The sequence below is a fragment of the Carcharhinus amblyrhynchos genome, chromosome 9 (assembly GCF_965287045.1).
Source record: "Carcharhinus amblyrhynchos chromosome 9, sCarAmb.v2.hapA, whole genome shotgun sequence".
NCBI classification, from domain to species: domain Eukaryota; kingdom Metazoa; phylum Chordata; class Chondrichthyes; order Carcharhiniformes; family Carcharhinidae; genus Carcharhinus; species Carcharhinus amblyrhynchos.
Window position 1 is genome coordinate 80,499,479 of NC_137332.1, and position 18,256 is coordinate 80,517,734.

At 41.7% G+C, this 18,256-nt stretch overlaps 1 protein-coding gene across 1 annotated transcript in view; it reads right to left on the reverse strand.

Moving 5' to 3' along the window:
• The window catches only part of dars2 (aspartyl-tRNA synthetase 2, mitochondrial), a 61,346-nt gene extending 43,115 nt beyond the window's left edge, over positions 1–18,231 (reverse strand). Inside the window, exons 1-5 of the mRNA XM_080196778.1 lie at positions 18,087–18,231; positions 10,336–10,435; positions 9,305–9,371; positions 8,690–8,791; positions 4,536–4,631 (exon numbers count right to left, since the gene is read on the reverse strand). Of these exons, the coding sequence (XP_080052904.1) occupies positions 4,536–4,631; positions 8,690–8,791; positions 9,305–9,371; positions 10,336–10,435; positions 18,087–18,231 (510 nt within the window). The remainder of the gene's footprint in view (positions 1–4,535; positions 4,632–8,689; positions 8,792–9,304; positions 9,372–10,335; positions 10,436–18,086) is intronic.
• Between the last annotated feature and the right edge of the window lie 25 nt (positions 18,232–18,256).

An 18,256-nucleotide genomic window follows, 5' to 3' on the forward strand; every position in this document is an offset into this window, starting at 1 on the left:
AACACCAGGTTAAAGTCCAACAGGTTTATTTGATAGCAAAAGCCACTAGCTTTCGAAGCACTGGCAGCCAGCGCTTTGAAAGCTAGTGGCTTTTGCTACCAAATAAACCTGTTGCACTTTAACCTGGAGTTATAAGACTTCTTACCCTGGTTCTATTGCCAAAGGGGAAATAGGATATATTGTTAACGATTAATCTTCTTTCACCTTCTCCCGTTTTACTCGGGCTTTCCACAATGCTGGTTGATCATTCTTCTCCATCTCTTCCTGTCAGTCACCCATTCCTCTTCCAATCCTGCTGCATTTAAGTCTCTTGCCATTGCATCTTTCCATTCAATCCTACAGCTTCCTCTACTCCTCCTTTCTAGCCAACCCATCTCCATCAATGCCTCACCAGATTTTTTTTCTCTCTTCAGCATCAGGTGACAATACCATTTCAATCTCTTCTTGGCTACTTCCTTTGACACTCCCACAATCTTCACACCTTCTGATTCATTGTTTCCTGATTTTCTACTTTCTCATTACTTCACAATTCCATCTCAACATCTGCATCTCATTAGTATCCAGTCATTGTTCCTTTCTTCACAATGCTGTCCAAGTTTCTGCACTATATAATAAGGCCGATTTCACATCTGTCTTACAGATTCTTCATTTTAGTGATACCTTTCTATCACACATTAGTATCTATATGAAATACAGAAAAGCCCTTTAAAAAAGTAGAGTCACTCAATTTTGTGTATATCTGGAGAGAACCAAGTGCAATAAATCTACTTCAGAAAGCTTTCAGTATAGAAACTCCCAGTAGTTCAGTGTGTTAAGGCATTGAGCCATGTTGTCTGGAACTGATTCCTAGCCCAAATTGAATTAGATTATTTCAGTTGGGTCACAGTTGAAGGCATAACTAATAGTCTGGATGCCTCTGGGTCCAGAGCGATACTGCTGTCAGAGCATTACAGCTGGACATTTGCCAGATGACAACAAAACTAAGATAGAATGTGCTGAGTCTTATGGTCACAGGCCATCAACATTCATTGTCCAAACTCAAACATCTCTTGGCTGCCTCCAGCCTATAGAAGTCACTGCCTTTGGAAGACCTGGGGCAGAAGAGAAAAACTGCAGGAATGGGTTAAGAACCTCTTTCAGAATACCAGCTATATAATGCATAGTTATGAGTTTATCATAATATAAACCAGAATGGTACTTTCTTTAGATGAACTGGAATTGCATTTATATAACACTTTAGGATACCACAGAGATCATGAAGCATTCACTGTTGCTATGCACAATTTGCAAGACTTCCATCAGTGCTTTGCCATGATAGTTGTTAAGGATGAGATCAGAAACTGCAAGGTATGTTATGAAGTTAGCCTAGACCCTAACTTTATAATTTGATTTTGGCATTAGGGTAAACATAAGGTGTTTCACACCAGGCATGATGCTGGGTGTAGACAGAATGGCTCTGAGTGCATAGAACTGTTACAATATATCCATGTACAAGAATATGACTCGAATACATTTCTTAAAGGCACAATATTATCACATAGTAGTCATTCTTTGTAATAAATGAACAATTTACCCACAGGAATAAAGAAGAGGAAAAACAACGTGCAAAATAAAAAAAAGGCCAGGGTGCCTAGCTGTGCTACAAGTAGCTGTTTAGGCGATGATGGCAATGTAGAGATAAGAAACATTTAAGAACCATCAGCTTCAAAGTACATAAAGGACAGGTTAATGTATTGCCAGAAAGATCCAAAATGTAATATTCGGTTCGAGGCAAATTAACTGATGCCAAAAGACGTGGCAGTTGGAGACTTCCTGTTGGAAACCTAATGTTTTTAGGTAACATTAAAACTGACAAATCTCCGGGGCCTGATGGCATTTATCTTAGGCTGCTCCTAGACGAGAGATGAAATTGCTGGGCCTCTGACGGAAATCTTTGTTTCTTCTTTGGGCACAGGTGAGGTCCCAGAGGACTGGAGGATAGTGAATGTGGTACCGTTGTTTAAAAAGGCTAGTAGGGATAATCCGGGTAATTATAGGCTGGTGAGCTTGACGTCAGTGGTAGGGAAGTTGTTAGAGAGGATTCTTAGAGATAGGATGTACGCACATTTAGAACATAGCAATCTGATTAGTGACAGGCAACATGGCTTTGTAAAGGGGAGGTTGTGCCTTACAAATCTGGTGGAATTTTTTGAGGAGGTGACAAAAACGGTTGACAAAGGACGAGCCGTGGATGTCGTCTACATGGATTTCAGTAAGGCATTTGACAACGCCCCCCATGGCAGGTTGGTGAAAAAGGTTAAGGCTCATGGGATACAAGGACAGGTGACTAGATGGGTTGAGAACTGGCTTGGCAACAGGAGACAGAGGGTTGCAGTGGAAGGGTCTTTTTCTAGCTGGAGGCCTGCGACTAGTGGTGTTCCGCAGGGATCCGTACTGGGACCTCTGCTATTTGTAATATATATAAATGATTTGGAAGAGGGACTAACTGGTGTGATCAGCAAGTTTGCAGATGACACAAAGATGGCTGGACTTGCTGATAGTGATGAACAGTGTCGGACAACACAGCAAGATATAGATAGGCTGGTAAATTGGGTGGTGAAATGGCAGATGGAATTTAATCCAGATAAATGCAAGGTGATGCATTTTGGAAGAAATAATGTAGGGGGGGAGTTATACAATAAATGGTAGGACCAGTAAGAGTATAGAAACACAGAGGGACCTAGGTGTGCAAGTTCACAAGTCCTTGAAGGTGGCAGTACAGGTGGAGAAGGTGGTGAAGAAGGCATATGGTATGCTTGCCTTTATAGGAAGGGATATAGAGTATAAAAGCTGGCATCTAATGATGCAGTTGTATAGAATGTTGGTTAGACCACATTTGGAGTACTGCGTCCAGTTCTGGTCGCCGCATACCGGAAGGACATGGAGGCCTTGGAGGGAGTGCAGAGGAGGTTTACCAGGATGCTGCCTGGTACGGAAGGTCTTAACTACGAGGAGAGATTGGGCAAATTGGGATTGTTCTCCTTGGAAAGACGGAGAATGAGGGGAAACCTAATAGAGGTGTATAAGATTATGAAGGGTATAGATAGAGTGAACAGTGGGAAGCTTTTTCCCAGGTTGGATGCGAAAATCACAAGGGGTCACGGGCTTAAGGTGAGACAGGCGAGGTATAATTCGGATGTTAGAGGGAGGTTTTTCCACACAGAGGGTTGTGGGGGCCTGGAATGCACTGCCAAGTAGGGTGGTGGAGGCAGGCACGCTAGAGTTGTTTATGGCTTACCTAGATAGGCACATGAGCAGACTAGAGATGGAGGGACATAAAAGAATGTTCTAGTTAAGGATCAACAGCCTCAGGACGTTCCTGGGAAATCAATAGATTCCTATGGGCCGTCCAGCATATTTTATGGCTCACCTGTCTCTTATGTTGGAGCTACTGGGGATCTTCCGTGAATGTCTGTACAGGTTGTTGTACGTTTATTGATGTCTCTTTTTACATCCACAGGCGATTCAGTCCGCCTTGTTGGCCAACAAGGGGCATACACACGGTGAGTTGTGCGAGGGCTGCTCTTGGATGTTGCTTTGAGAGTTGCCTAGTGCTTCACTTGGTTAGTGTACGCTTAAACTGGACCTATTGACGGGTAACACAATTGGTCCAGTGTTGCCCATCAATTGGTCCAGCTCAGTGACTATCACTGTTTGCTGTGCAGTTACAGGGACCCGGGTCGGATCTCCGACTTGGGTCGATGTCTGTGGGAGTTTGCACATTCTCCCCATGCTTGCGTGGGTTTTCTCCGGGTGCTCCAGTTTCCTCCCACACCCCAAAAATATGCTTTTAGGCTGATTGCTGTTAATAAATTGTCCCAAAATTGGATCTCCCTTAATCTGGCGCACATATAATTCTCTAAATTTGTACCCCTTTATTGTGGAGTCCCTGAAATGTAGACAAAAGTCATAGGTAGAAGGAGGATTGGAATGAGGCACTCACTGAGTGTTAAAATGGGCAGCGTAGGCTTGTTGGGCCGAAGGGCCTGTTTCCTGTGCTGTGTTGTACTTTGTTCAATTGACTTCAGTGTTTTTCAGTTAGTGAAAGGAAAGGTTGGCCATGATTCCTATTTCAAATCACAATCTGGTAAACTGTGTTGAAAGCTGTGAGGCTGTTGAGTGAAGACAGGTTTGGGCACTGCTACAATTTCTACCATTCCTCTTACATTTTGGCAAGATTCACATAATGAGTTGATTTAGAAAAAATATCAACTGGGTGACTTATTGGATAGATGGAAACATTTGATATCAAAAGCCAATATAAGACAACAGGCAACAACTTCATACCAGGAAGAAAACTAAATGGAAAATGCCAGGAATTCAAACAGATATATGTTTAATATAAACAGTTAATCTTTTGACTTAACTGTTAAATATCATGACAGAAAAATGGGATAAAGTGTACTGAGTTTCATGAGGAACAGGAACAAGAAAAGGTGGGAAATATAAGTACACACCAAAGTTGTTTCTGTCTTTGTTTCAACTTCAGAACTCACCTTTACAAGCTCCTTGGTTTCAAAAGGCAGCTTCCTGCATCTATTCAGAATTTCAACATGCTGCATTTGCACTTCAATTTTACCTGTTGGCATCTCCTAAAATGTAAAAGGTAATCTGTCAAATAGAATAAAGTTTGCAGCATCAAGATAAAACCATACTGAAATTTGCACAACGAAAAGAAAATATCCAGGATAAAACAAAACATAGATCTCTGAAGACCGCAAGACAGATAGATAAAGTGGTTAAGAAGGCAATGGGATACTTGCCTTTATTAACCAAAACACTCAATATAAAAGCAGTGAGGACTGAGAAACACGTCCCAACTGACCCAATAGTTTCTTCCCTGCTGTCATCAGACTTTTTTCTTTACCCCATCTGTAACTGCAACACTATATTCTGTACCTTCTCCTTTCCTTCTTTGCTATGTACTCTATGAATGATATGTTTTTGTCTGTATAGTGTGTAAGAAACAACACTTCTCACTGTATGCCAATACATGTGACAATAATAAATCAATAGATTATGTTGGAGCTGGTTAGACCACAGCTGGAGTACTATGTGCAGTTCTGGTCACTACATTACAGGAAGGAAGTGACTGCATAGGAAAAGTGCAGAGGTGATTCACCATGACGTAGCCAATGCTGGAGCATTTCAGCTATCAAGAGAGACTGGATAGGCTGGGGTTGTTTTCCTTAGCCAGAGAAGACTGAGGGGGACCCAACTAAGATGTACAAAATTACGATGGACACGGGTACGGTGAATAGGAAGGAACTTGTCTCCTTAACAGAGGCCAATAATCAGTTGGCAGATATTTAAGTAAAGGGATGGGAAGTTTATAATAAATGTGAGGAAAACTTTTTCACCCAGCAAGTGGTGGGAACCTGGAACTCACTGCCCGAAAGGGTGGTAGAGGGGGTAAACCTTCACAACATTTATGACATATTTAGGTGAGCACTTGAAATGCTATAGCATACAAGGCTGCAGACCATGTGGTGGAAAATGGGATTAGAATAGATAGGTGCTTGATGAGTGGCGTGGGCACGATGAGCTGAAGGGCCTCTTATCATGCTGTAAAACTGTATGACTCTAAAATGCACAATTTCTGAGTGGCCCAAAGTTTCAACACTTTTTCATAAGAATTAACTGCAAAACCTAGCTTGACACTTCAGTAACGTATTATCACAAAAAATGAAGATCAAACACATGAAGTCAAGATCAAGTAGTCTTCAGGTGAAGCAGCATTATTGAGCAGGAGATAAATTGATCATGTCGAGCATTCAGTCTGCACTTTTTAATCATTTACTCTGCCTATTTGTTCAATTTACATTATTATGTATAGTTAAATAGCAAAATGCATGCATAGGTCAGTCAGCTAGGACATGTAAAGTTAAAGCACCATAATGCTACCACTGCAAAAAAGAGGCAATGACTGCTTACAAATTCACATCAGCAATTTTCATTATAAGCATGGACATGAGAATTTATCATGGAAATAATTGACAATAGGAAGTAACATTTTCTAAGCAGGAGGCATATAAGATTATTTAATATGTTTTGCAGATATTTTGATGTTTATTTTCATTGTTTTGATAAAGCTACGTTACTAATGAAAAGCATCAGACTAGCATTTCTGTAAGAAAACGCCTTTGAACAGCTTTGTTTAAAATATGTTGTTAAATTAAACAATAGATGCACTGTAAGTTGTTATAGCATAGCCTTGGGAAGCAGAAATTAAATAGAGGTAGAGAGTAAGATAGCGTGGTGAGTCAAACTGCAACCAATTGCCACAATCTGGTGGACGGCATAGAAGTATTTCTGTACCAAAACACACTGTCATGTGGCTTTATATCTATGATTTCTCACATTAAATTCCCAGTCTTTGGGTGTGCTTATAGAACAAAGGATGGACACTGTACAGAGGAACAAAGCAGCCTTAATACTACTGGTTCAGAAATGAGAGTGACAGATCTAAGAGTGGGTGTTACGGGGAATGGGGCCTGCGGCAGAAAAGAATGAGCTAAAACAAAGCGTGAACAAACATAAGAACATAAGAAATAGGAGCAGGAGTAGGCCATCTAGCCCTTCGAGCCTGCCACGCCATTCAATAAGATCATGGCTGATCTGAAGTGGCTCAGTTCCACTTCCCCGCTTTCTCCCCATAACCCTTAATCCCCTTGCCTACCAAAAACCTATCTACCCATGTCTTAAATATATTTAGCGAGGTAGCCTCCACCACTTCAACGGGCAGAGATTCACCATCCTTTGAGTGAAGAAGTTTCTCCTCAACTCTGTTCTAAACTGCTCCCCCCTTATCTTGAGGTTGTGCCCTCTAGTCCTGCTGTCCTTTCTGAGCGGGAAGAATCTCTCTAACTCTACCCTATCCATCCCCTTCATCATCTTATACATCTCTATAAGATCCCCCCTCATCCTTCCAAACTCCAACAAGTACAGACCCAGTCTATTCAGCCTCTCTTCATAGTCCAACCCCCTCATCTCCGGTATCAGCCTAGTGAACGTCCTCTGCACTCCCTCCAAGGCCAAAATATGCTTGCGCAAGTGCGGTGACCAAAACTGCACACAGTACTCCAGCTGTGGCCTCACCAGTGCCTTGTACAGTTGCAGCAAGACCTTCCTGCTTTTATATTCTATCCCCCTCGCTATAAAGACCAGCATCCCATTCGCCTTCTTGATCACCTGCTGCACCTGCAGACTGGGTTTTTGCGACTCTTGCACAAGGACCCCCAGGTCCCTCTGCACTGAAGCATGCTGCAGCTTTTCGCCCTTTAAATAGTAATCCCTCCTACTATTATTCCTGCCAAAGTGGATAACCTCACACTTGCTAACATTGTACTCCATCTGCCTGGTCCTCGCCCACTCGCTCAGCCTATCTAGATCCCACTACAGACTTTCCACACCTTCCGCACAATTTGCTTTTCCACTTATCTTCGTGTCATCAGCAAATTTCGACACCCTACACTCAGCCCCCTCCTCCAGATCATCTATATAAATGGTAAATAGTTGAGGCCCCAGCACTGATCCCTGCGGCACTCCACTAGTCACCAACCGCCAATCAGAATAGCACCCATTGATACCAACTCTCTGCCTCCTATTAGACAACCAATCCTCTATCCACGCTAACACCTTACCCCCAACTCCATGCCCCCTAACCTTCTGAAGCAACCTTTTGTGCGGCACCTTATCAAACGCCTTTTGAAAATCGAGAAACACCACATCCACCGGTTCCCCTCTGTCTACCGCACTAGTCACATCCTCAGAATTCCAATAAATTTATCAGACACGACTTCCCCTTAACGAATCCGTGCTGCGTCTGCTCTATCAAACAATTCTTCTCAAGGTGCCCCGCTATTTCATCTTTGATGACGGATTCAAGCATTTTTCCAACAACAGACATTAAACTAACTGGCCTGTAATTGCCTGCCTTTTGCCTGCTACCTCTTTTAAACAGCGGCGTAACATTAGCCGTTTTCCAATCTTCCGGCACTTCCCCGGAATCCAGCGAAGTTTGGTAAATAATCACTAAGGCGTCTACTATCACCTCTGCCATTTCCTTCAGAACCCTGGGATGCATTCCATCCGGTCCTGGGGACTTGTCTACCAACAGTCCCGCTAGTCGATCAAGCACTACCTCTCTAGTGACAGTAATCGCATTCAGGCCCTCAACTCCTACCATCCTTCTATCTTTAATACCTGGCAAACTATTTGCGTCCTCCTCCGTGAAGACCCGAGGCAAAAAACTTACTTAAGGCCTCAGCCATTTCCTGATCCCCCACCACTAAATCCCCCCTCTCATCCTCTAAGGGTCCAACATTCACTCTAGCCAGCCTCCTCCTCTTCATATATTTATAAAAACTCTTACTGTCCTTTTTTATATTTAGTGCTAGTTTAGCTTCATAGTCTATCCTTCCTTTCTTGTGTTCTCATTTAATGAACACAATTGGATTGACGTACATTGTAGAATGTTGGGAAGATGTATGCATCTTAATAGGTAAAACCAGTTTATAACCCTGACACATGTCATTGGGTAAACAAAGCAGTTAACCTACAGGCATATATTGGCAAGAGCTCAAGAAGAACTATATTCATCACTTAAAATTTTTCAGGGTCATAGGAGGTAAAGAAATAGACAACTGACCAGATTGGCTTGTCCTGGTGGTCGGGAGATAACTGTTCCAGTGACAGAAATTACAGATTCAGGAGTAAGTTCACACAATATCTTCTTGAGATGTGCCATGGACTATGGAGAAAGGTATCATAAAGTTCAAATGTGAAATCCCAGCTTTAAAGTGACAATAAAAAATATTTTTATAAAAATGTGTAACAATAAATGGATCCCAAGCAGCAAATGCAAATTGCATTGCCAGTCTAAAGCGCAGAGTTTTACAAATGCTGCTGCCCAATAATGCAATGAAATGGTGGGCTGTGGGCTCTTGCCCGCCTGTGGCATTGAATGAAACCCTGAAGAGTCACTCAGTCTTTTTCAAACCGGGAGAGAGGCAAAGAGACTCCAACATTATTATTTCAGGGCAGTGGAATCTCAGCCAAAGGGTGGTTCAAGAAGAGCAAATAAAAACAAAATGCTCATGCATGGGAATAACTTGATTCAAAACTTTAACAAATTTAAAATTCATAAAACATTCAGGGATTATATCTTTAAACTCTAAACCTACTGCTTTACCATTATAATTCAGTAAATATAGAAGCAGTGGTAGTCACTGTCTTAAATTTGCTAAGCTCAAAGTCTACTTACCTTCTCCTGTGGTATAACAATTTGCGTTAATCCATCAAAATCTCTCAGCACAATGAAGACACCCTGTCTGAATAAACATAAAAAAAAGTTAACGACACAAAAAGCATCAAGAGATACAGTTTCCAATTGCATACCACATTTCAATACTATGTTCTTCACTCGCCCTTGCTACAGCCCATTCCTCAGTTAAGAGGGCCAGGAGTTAGGGCTGATCAGCTCTCTGGCTTCTTCCAATGCTACATGTTAACTAGGTGACTTTTTTTAAAAGTGGACAGGGATTCCAATTGCTGACCTGCAGCACATCTGTGTCCATAGAGAAACAGTGGCAGACAATGTGGAGCTCTTCATATTTTTTACTTGTCCAGGAAAGTAAGGGAAAGAGCTAGCAACTTACATGGAAATACCTAGAGAGAGTGAGAAACAGCAATACTGATGAGAAGGTCAGGCTGAGTATTTGTTGTTACTTAAAAAAAAATGCTCGTATTTTATTCATTCTCATTCCTAATCCCTTTGTATGTCATTTGGAGAGCCTGAGCATATAACAATGTTGAATAGAAACAGGCATTAACATTTCTAAAACTGAGGGAGATGGTCTGCACAGCACTTTAGAGCAGAACTGTGTGTAGGTTTGAAGCAGAGCTAGCCATCTATTCTCTCAACTGCGCATGGTAGGCTTGAGTCAAAAGTAAATGCTAAGTAACAATTCAAAGAGGGAGTCAAAAAGTAGCCAGAGGGCAGTCTTTGTTCTTCAAATCATAAAATATTTCTTCATGGAATAAGAACAAAATTTTCTGTATTGTGAATCATTATAAAGAGATTGTTATGTAAAAGTTGACATAAAAATCAAACAGATTAGACATTTGTCTATCTTATTACTGATTTAGATTTTATCAGTTAGCACTCTTTAATATTCAAGATATTCAATATGTAAACATGTTAATCCCTATCCTTAAAATATTTATAGGATCAAGAGAATCCCTATCCTTATAATTGGTACAAATCAGTAAAGGAATGAAAGATTGCGTACATACCTCTGATATTGAATCCAGCCACAGAGCCTGACCTCTTGACCGATGTGGGCAGTACACAGCTCCCCACAGGTATGAGTTCGAAAGGCAAAACTATTCAGGTCTGAACAGAAAACAAAAATTTCATGGACCAATCGCCAAGAATACAATTTGAAAGAACAAAAAGCTTTCTCCAGTTTAATACCACATGGAACCATTGAATGCTAATGCCTGTTGGCAGCACTTTGAAAATTCACATTGCTTCAGGTGGCATTGTGCCATTTATGTCCTCAATTCCTCTTGGGTGAACCACTGCTTTTAGGCAGGGAGTCAGGTGGGAAAGCTGAAGAAAAAATCCACGGAATGTTGGGAATCCATAATAAAAACTAACATTTCTCATGCACAGCTGGTCTGATGACAGATGAAACCCTGATCATTCTTATTATTATTTGAAAGGAAAAGATAAAGCATTTTGCAGCACCCCAAACTGAGAAGAGAGAGAGAAAGAGACTGACTATCTGAAAGAGGGTCTGCTAGTTTTTATTGCTTGCTGCCCAGGCCCAGAATAGTGTAAGACAAACTAACAGATGTTCAAAAATACATGCTTTGAGTAGTTTTCTTGCTGGATGATATGGGGCTTAGAATAGCAATTCTATCAAAGGCCCCCATGTAGCTTGATAAATTGAAACTGGAGTTTTCACATATTATGGAATACCTAAGGTTACATTTCTGCCTGCACCTGCCTTCCAACAGCACATCTGACAGAACATTTTTGGAAAAAGTTCATGCTTAGCTTAGTGAAATTGAAAATTCTGAATAATATCATGGTGGCACTGTGGTTAGCACTGCTGCCTCACAACACCAGGGATCCGGGTTCAATTTCAGCATTGGGTGACTGTCCATGTAGAATTTACACATTCTCCCCCTTCCTGCATGGGTTTCCTCCAGCTGCTCCAGTTTCTTTCCACAGTCCAATGATGTGCAGGTTAGATGGATTGGCCATGCTAAATTGCCCTTTAGTGTCCCAAGTTGTGTAGGTTAGGGGATCAGTAAGGTAAATGCATGGGGTTAGGAGAAGAGGGTGGGGGGGAGGGGTGGCTAGGTAAGATGCTCTGTTGAAGAGCTGGTCCAGAATTGATGGGCCTCCTTCTGCACTGTAGGAATTCCATGTTGTTAGGTGTTTGTGATTTAAACTGTTTTAATACTCTCTCTCCCCACCGTACACCTGACATCTCAAACAAAAATATTTGTTCTGAGTCTTGTATTTATAATAGGGAATGAATAGCATCAGAAAGTCTTTTGTGCCATAGGAAAACAGAACATTTTTAATTTTGAAATTAGATATGTTTATAAGTAGTTGAGGACAAATTGCTGCTATTTTCTTTCCGTAGGTTGGGCTAGAATTCAACCCAGACTGACGGAACAAAGGTCTTTTCTTTCTTGAACTGATTCTGGGCTTTCTCAGCCCCTACTTGGCATTAGCCCACACCAAAAATTGGCAATGACTGGATTCAGAGAGGTTACATGGTTTGGCTGTGAATGTAAAAACAGTTTGCACTAGTACAGTAAGGGCACCCTACTGATGTTTGGACAGACTAAAGGAAGCATTGCTCAATTATTGACTATACCAATTTGCATTAACACAACATCCTGGCTACATTAGAAAGATGTCCAAAGACTGGAAAGCTTTGGACGTCCAAAGACGTAGCACTGGGAAAAGCATTCCCCCTGCCCCATCTCCCACATTCACTGGCATATTCATTTCAAACACAATTAAAATAAACACACTAAAGCCTGCCTGTAGATCAATTCACATTCCATAAAGTTTTACAGTTTCTTCAAGTCTGTTCACAGCTGAAGGAACAGAAAAATAAAACATTTTATACCCTTTATGCTGTAAATACATGTACAACCCACATAGACTCAGTCATCAGGTGTTTGAAATAGTTTCATAGAGATATAAACTAAGAGGACAGAATTCAATGATCTCACAATAAAAGCAAAATACTATGCATGCCAGAAATCTGAAATAAAAATTGAAAAACCTCAGGTGGTTTGGAGAGAGAAACAGAGTTAATATTTTGAGCCTGTATGACTCTTCATACAACTCAAAACATTACCTCTGTTTCTCTCTCCACAGATGTTGCCAGTCCTGATGAATTTATACTTTTCTGTTTTTATTTCAGTTTTAATCACAACTTCCCAGCTCACTTGCAGGTGAATTAAACTCCTATGATTATCAAAAGTCATGACATCACTTACATCCAACAAAACTGAGGATTGGTTGCTGGGAGGAGGGGGAACAGACACCGGCTACAAAACATGTTTAGGCCAAAGAAAATCAGTGTATGGACCTCCAACATTCTCCTCTTTAAATAATAAGCTGCGGGAATATAAACAATGAAAATGCAATGGGAAGGACTGACATTTACAGAGAGCAGTCTTGGATGCCTCCAAGTGGCCAGATACTTTAGAACATCATTGAAGCAGCCTGTCATAAAGCTTATGAGGAAAAGCACAGGGAGGTTTTTCTCAAGAAAGGAAATTTATTTTCAGTCCAATCCTTAAACAGAGTTAGCAAAATCTGACTGTTCAAGCAGATACTTAAGATCCCACAGTATTAAAGAGCACAGTATTCTCCTGGTACTCTGGCCAACATCTTTCCTCATCCAGTATACCAAAAAAGAAATCAGCTCATTGCTTACAGTGCATGTTCATCCACAGAAGGATGGTCATGGAATCTACGTAACAGTAACTTCACTTGAAAATAATTCATCATGATTTGAATCACTTTGAGGTGAGTCCAGACAAATGAAAATATTCATCACAGTGTCAAAAACATTCATTTTCCAGCTTTGCAATAGGTAATGCCACAAATCTATCCTTTTTCCCTTGGTGGCATGTTAAGTTAATGTCTGCCTTTCAGGTGGGTGTAAAAGATTCCATGGAAATGTTTCAAACAGCAGGGGAGTTATCCTCTGTGTCTTGGCCAATAATTAACCCTCTCTCAACATCACAGAAGCAGACTAACTAGTCATTATAACATTGCTGTTTGTGGTATTTGCTGTGTGCAAATTGGCTGCCACGTTTATCACACTACAACAGCGATTTATGGCAGAGAAGACCAATGTACAACTTGAACAGTGGCTACATTTACAGGGGGAGGCTGTGGTAATGTCACTGGACTTGTACTCCAGAAGCCCAAGCTAACACTCTGGAGACTTGGTTTCAACTTCTAACATGGCAGCTGATAGAATGTAAATTCAATGATAAATCTGGAATTGAAAGCAAGTTCCAGTAATGGAGGCCATGAAACTATCAATTGTCATAAATATCCATCTAAAATGCCTTTTAGGGAAGGAAATCTGCCCTCCTTGTCTGATTTAGATATGACTCCAGGCCCACAGTCAATGTGCATGACTCTTAAATGCCTCAGCCAGCAACTCAGTTGTATCAAACTGCTAGAGTTACTGATCACCTAGGATGAACCAACGCACCTGAAATGATGATGACAAACCCAGCCTGTCTACGCTACCTGCTGTCTCGGAAAAGTAGCCAGCATAATTAAGGACCCCAGGCACCCTGGACATATTCCCTTCTTCTGTCAGGAGAGATACAAAAGTCTGAGGACACATACAAACCGAATCAAGAACAGCTTCTTCCCTGCTGCCATCAGACTTTTGAATGGACCTACTTCACATTAAGTTGATCTTTCTCTACACCCTAGCTATACCTGTAACACTACATCTACACTCTCTCCTTTCCTTCACTATGAATGGTATGCCTTGTCTGTACAACGCGCAACAAACAATACTTTTCATTGTATATCAATGCATGTGACAATAAATTAAATCAAATAGCAGTGAGGATTCTGCAAAGTCCTCCTTACAAAAGTCAACTTGATGGCTGGCACAGAAATGATGGGCTAAAAGGCCTCCTTCTGTGCTATATGATTCCGTAATGAATAGGGGTGGTTCTCCCAACCCACTGCGCTGCTTAACTTAAGTGGAGGTTGAGTAACGGGCTTCCCAATGGGTGCCACAGCCTCTATTCATTTCAGATTTTCAGCATCATCAGCTCTGCGCTAGAAATCGGCATAGAGCTGAATAAATTATGCAGATACTCATTTAAATCTTATTAGCGGGCCTGGGACTGAAGTTTCCAGGCCCACTAGTCCCCCTGCTCGCCAAGAGTGTTTCACTCTAGTGGGTTTTACAACAGCTCCCCACTAGTGGTGCCCCAATCCCACTGAAGTGAAAGGAAGGGCCATGGAAGCCCCCCAGGAGGTCAAGGGTAAGGGGATGCCCCCGGGCATTGCCATCTTGGAGCACCAGCCTGGCACTCCCCAAGGGGCAAATGGCAATGCCCAGCCTCAGTTCTAAAAAGTTTACTTCTTATTCTCAAACAATGACCCTCTAGTTCTGTTTTCCCCCACATCAGGAACATTATTTCTGAAGCTATCTTGTCTAATCATATTAGAATTTTCTATGACATCCCCTCTCACTCTTCTAAACTCCAGTGAATATAATCCCAACTGACTTAGTCTATCCTCATTTAACAGTCCTGCCATCCCAGGAATCAGTCTCATAAACCTTTGCTGTACTTCCTCTGTAGTAAGGACATCGTTCCTCAGAGAAGGACACCAAAATTGCACACAATACTCCAGGTGTGGCTTCGTCACCACCCTATACAATTGTATTTTAAAACATCTCTACGCCTATAATCTATAACCTCTATCCTCCAATCCTCTCACTATGTCATTTGCCTTCTCTGCTGCCTGCTGTAGCTGCGTGCTTCCTTTCAGCAACTGATGCATAAGGAGACCAAGGTCTCGTTGAGTATCCACCTCCCTCAATTTACACCCATTCAAGTAATAATCTATCTTCCTATCATTGTTACCAAAGTGAATAATCTATTTATCCACATTATATTGCATCTGCCATGCATATGCCCACACTCAGACTGTCCAAATCACACTGAAGCAACTCTGCATCCTCTTCACAGCTCACTCTTCCACCCAACTTTATATCACCTGCAAATCTGAAGATTATACATTTAGTTCCCTCTTCCAAATCATTAGTATAAAATGTGAACATTTGGGGTCCTAGCACAGATCCCTGCAGAACCCCACCAGTCACTGCCTGCCAATCAGAAAAAGACTATTTTGTGCTAACTTTTTGCTTCCTATCTGCTAAATAAGTTTGTCCATCTCAAGACACCACCAGCAATCCCATGCACTTTAACTTTACATAGTAATCTATTGTGTGAAACCTTGTCAAAAGCCTCCAAAAGTCTAAATAAACCATTTCCACTAGTTCCCCTCAGTAAACTCTACTAGTTACACCTTCAAAGAATTCCAATAGATTCGTCAAGCATGATTTATAAATCCATGATGATTTAATCTCATTTCCAAAATGCTGAGTTAGGAAATCCTTGATTATAGACTCTAGCAACTTTCCCAGTACTGACATTAGGCTCACTGGTCTATAGTTCCCTGTCTTCTCTCTACCTCCCTCGCGCATAGTGTCATAGAATATATTGTTGCAATTACCGATAGGGTGAAGAGAAAAATCTGCTTAATATATAATAGATCCATTCAAAAGTCTGATGTCAGCAGAGAAGAAGCTGTTTTGAGTCAGTTGGTACATGTTTAGATGATGCTCAGTTTGGGGTTCACCAGGGCCACTTGGCTCCTGACCTTATTACAGCCTTGATTCAAACATAGACAAAACAAACTCCAGAAGTAGTGACTCGTGACTGCTCTTGACATCAAGGTAGCATTTGATCAAATGTGGCTTCAAGGAGCCCTAGTAAAACTGAAGCCAATGAGGATGGGGGGAAAACTTGAAATAATAGCTAGCACAAAGGTTGTTTTATTGGAGGCCAATTATCTCAGTCCCAGAACATCACCGCAGGATTTCCTCAGAATAGTGTCCTACATCCAACTATATTCAGATGCTCTCCATAAGGCCAAAAGTGAGGATATTCGTGATTATACAATGTTCATACAATTTGTGGCTCCTCTGTTACATAAAAAGTCCACATCCATATGGCACAAGGGCTGGATATCATTCACGCTTGAGCTGAATAGCAATTAATATTTAAATCAGATGAGTGCCTGACAATGGCCATCTCCAACAAGAGAGAATCAAACATCTCCCCATGACATTTACTGTCATTACTATCGCTGAGTCCCCCATTATCAACATTTTGAGGGGGTCATCATTGACCAGAGCTGAGCGAGCCATATAATACAATAGCTACAGGATGGGAATGCTGTGCCAAGGAATTCACCTCCTGACTTCAACCTGATCACCATCTACAAGGCACAAGTCAGGAATGTGACAGAACATTCTCCACTTGCCTGGATGAATGCAGCTCCAAGAAAACTCAAGAGCTCAACACCATCCAGGCAAATCACTATCATTAAATCAGCATATCATGCAACACCTTAAGCATTCACTCCCTCCACCACTGACGTATCACATACAAGATGCACTGCAGGAACTCACCCAGACTTCTTCGGCAGCACCTTCCAAACCCACAACCTCAACATCTAAAAATACAACAGCAGCAAATATCTGGAAAGACCACCACCTGCAAGGTCCCTCCAAGTCACACACAATCTTGACTTGGAAATATATTGCTGTTCCTTCAATATTGCTGGGTCAAAATCTTAGAACTCCCTCCCTATTTGTGGGTGTACCAACACCACAAGGACAGCAGCATTTCAAGAAGGCAGCTTACCACTACCATGTTATAGAGTCACAGAGTCATAGAGGCTCACAGCATGGAAACAGGCTCTTCGGCCCACCTTGCCCATGCCGCCCTTGGCCCTCTATATCCATCTTACCTATGTAATTGCCCAAACGCTTTTTAAAAGACAAAATTGTACCTGCCTCTACTATCATCTGTGGCAGTTTGTTCCAGACACTCACCACTTCTGTGTGAAAAAATTGCTCTTCTGGACCCTTTTGTATCTCTCCCCCTCAACTTAAAACCTATGCCCTTTAGTTTTAGGCTCCCTTATATTTGGGAAAAGATATTGACTATCTAGCTGACCTAAGCCCCTCATTATTTTACAGACCTCTATAAGATCACCCCTCAGCCTTCTATCCCCTAGACAAAAAAGTCCCAGTCTATTCAGCCTCTCCTTATAACTCAAACCATGAGGCTGCAGTAGCATTTAGTAAATCTCTTCTGCACTCTTTCTAGTTTAATAATATCCTTTCTATAATAGGGTGGCCAGAACTGTACACAGTATTCCAAGAGTGAACTGTACCAATGTCTTGTACAACTTTAACACGACATCCCAACTCTTGTATTCAATGTTCTAACCAATGAAATCAAGCATGCCGAATGCCTTCTTCACCACTCTGTCCACCTGCGACTCTACTTTCAAGGATCTATGGACATGTACCCCAAAACCTTTGTTCTGTATGGTCTCTTTGTTCTCAATGGCAATTACGGGTGGGCAATAAATGCTGGCCTAGCCAGCAACACCTACATCCGGTGCTGTCATCAGACTTTTGAATGGACATAATATTAAGCTGATCTGCACTCTCTCCTTTCCTACGTATTCAATGAACGGCATACTTTGTACAGAACACGAGAACCAATGCTTTTCGTTGTATCCCAACACATGTGATAATAATAAATCAAATCAGTAAAAAGATAAGAGAAAAAAAATTCCATTGAAGGTGATGGTTTTGTTGACGTGGAGAAACAGACAATCTGTAAATGCAAGTCTACCTTGAGGGTAACAAGGACCTCACCTGGTGCTGGTCTGACCGCTCTGAAGGGCCGGCTCGCTGGATAGCTCTGCATAGGCCGGGCCTGCACCATCAGACGGGAGCTACAAATAGTCCTGAGACCCACTGAGCGGAGGAAGACCCACCCCAGGAGGCTCAGGCCCCGCATCGCCACGTTCCGAACAAAAACAAGA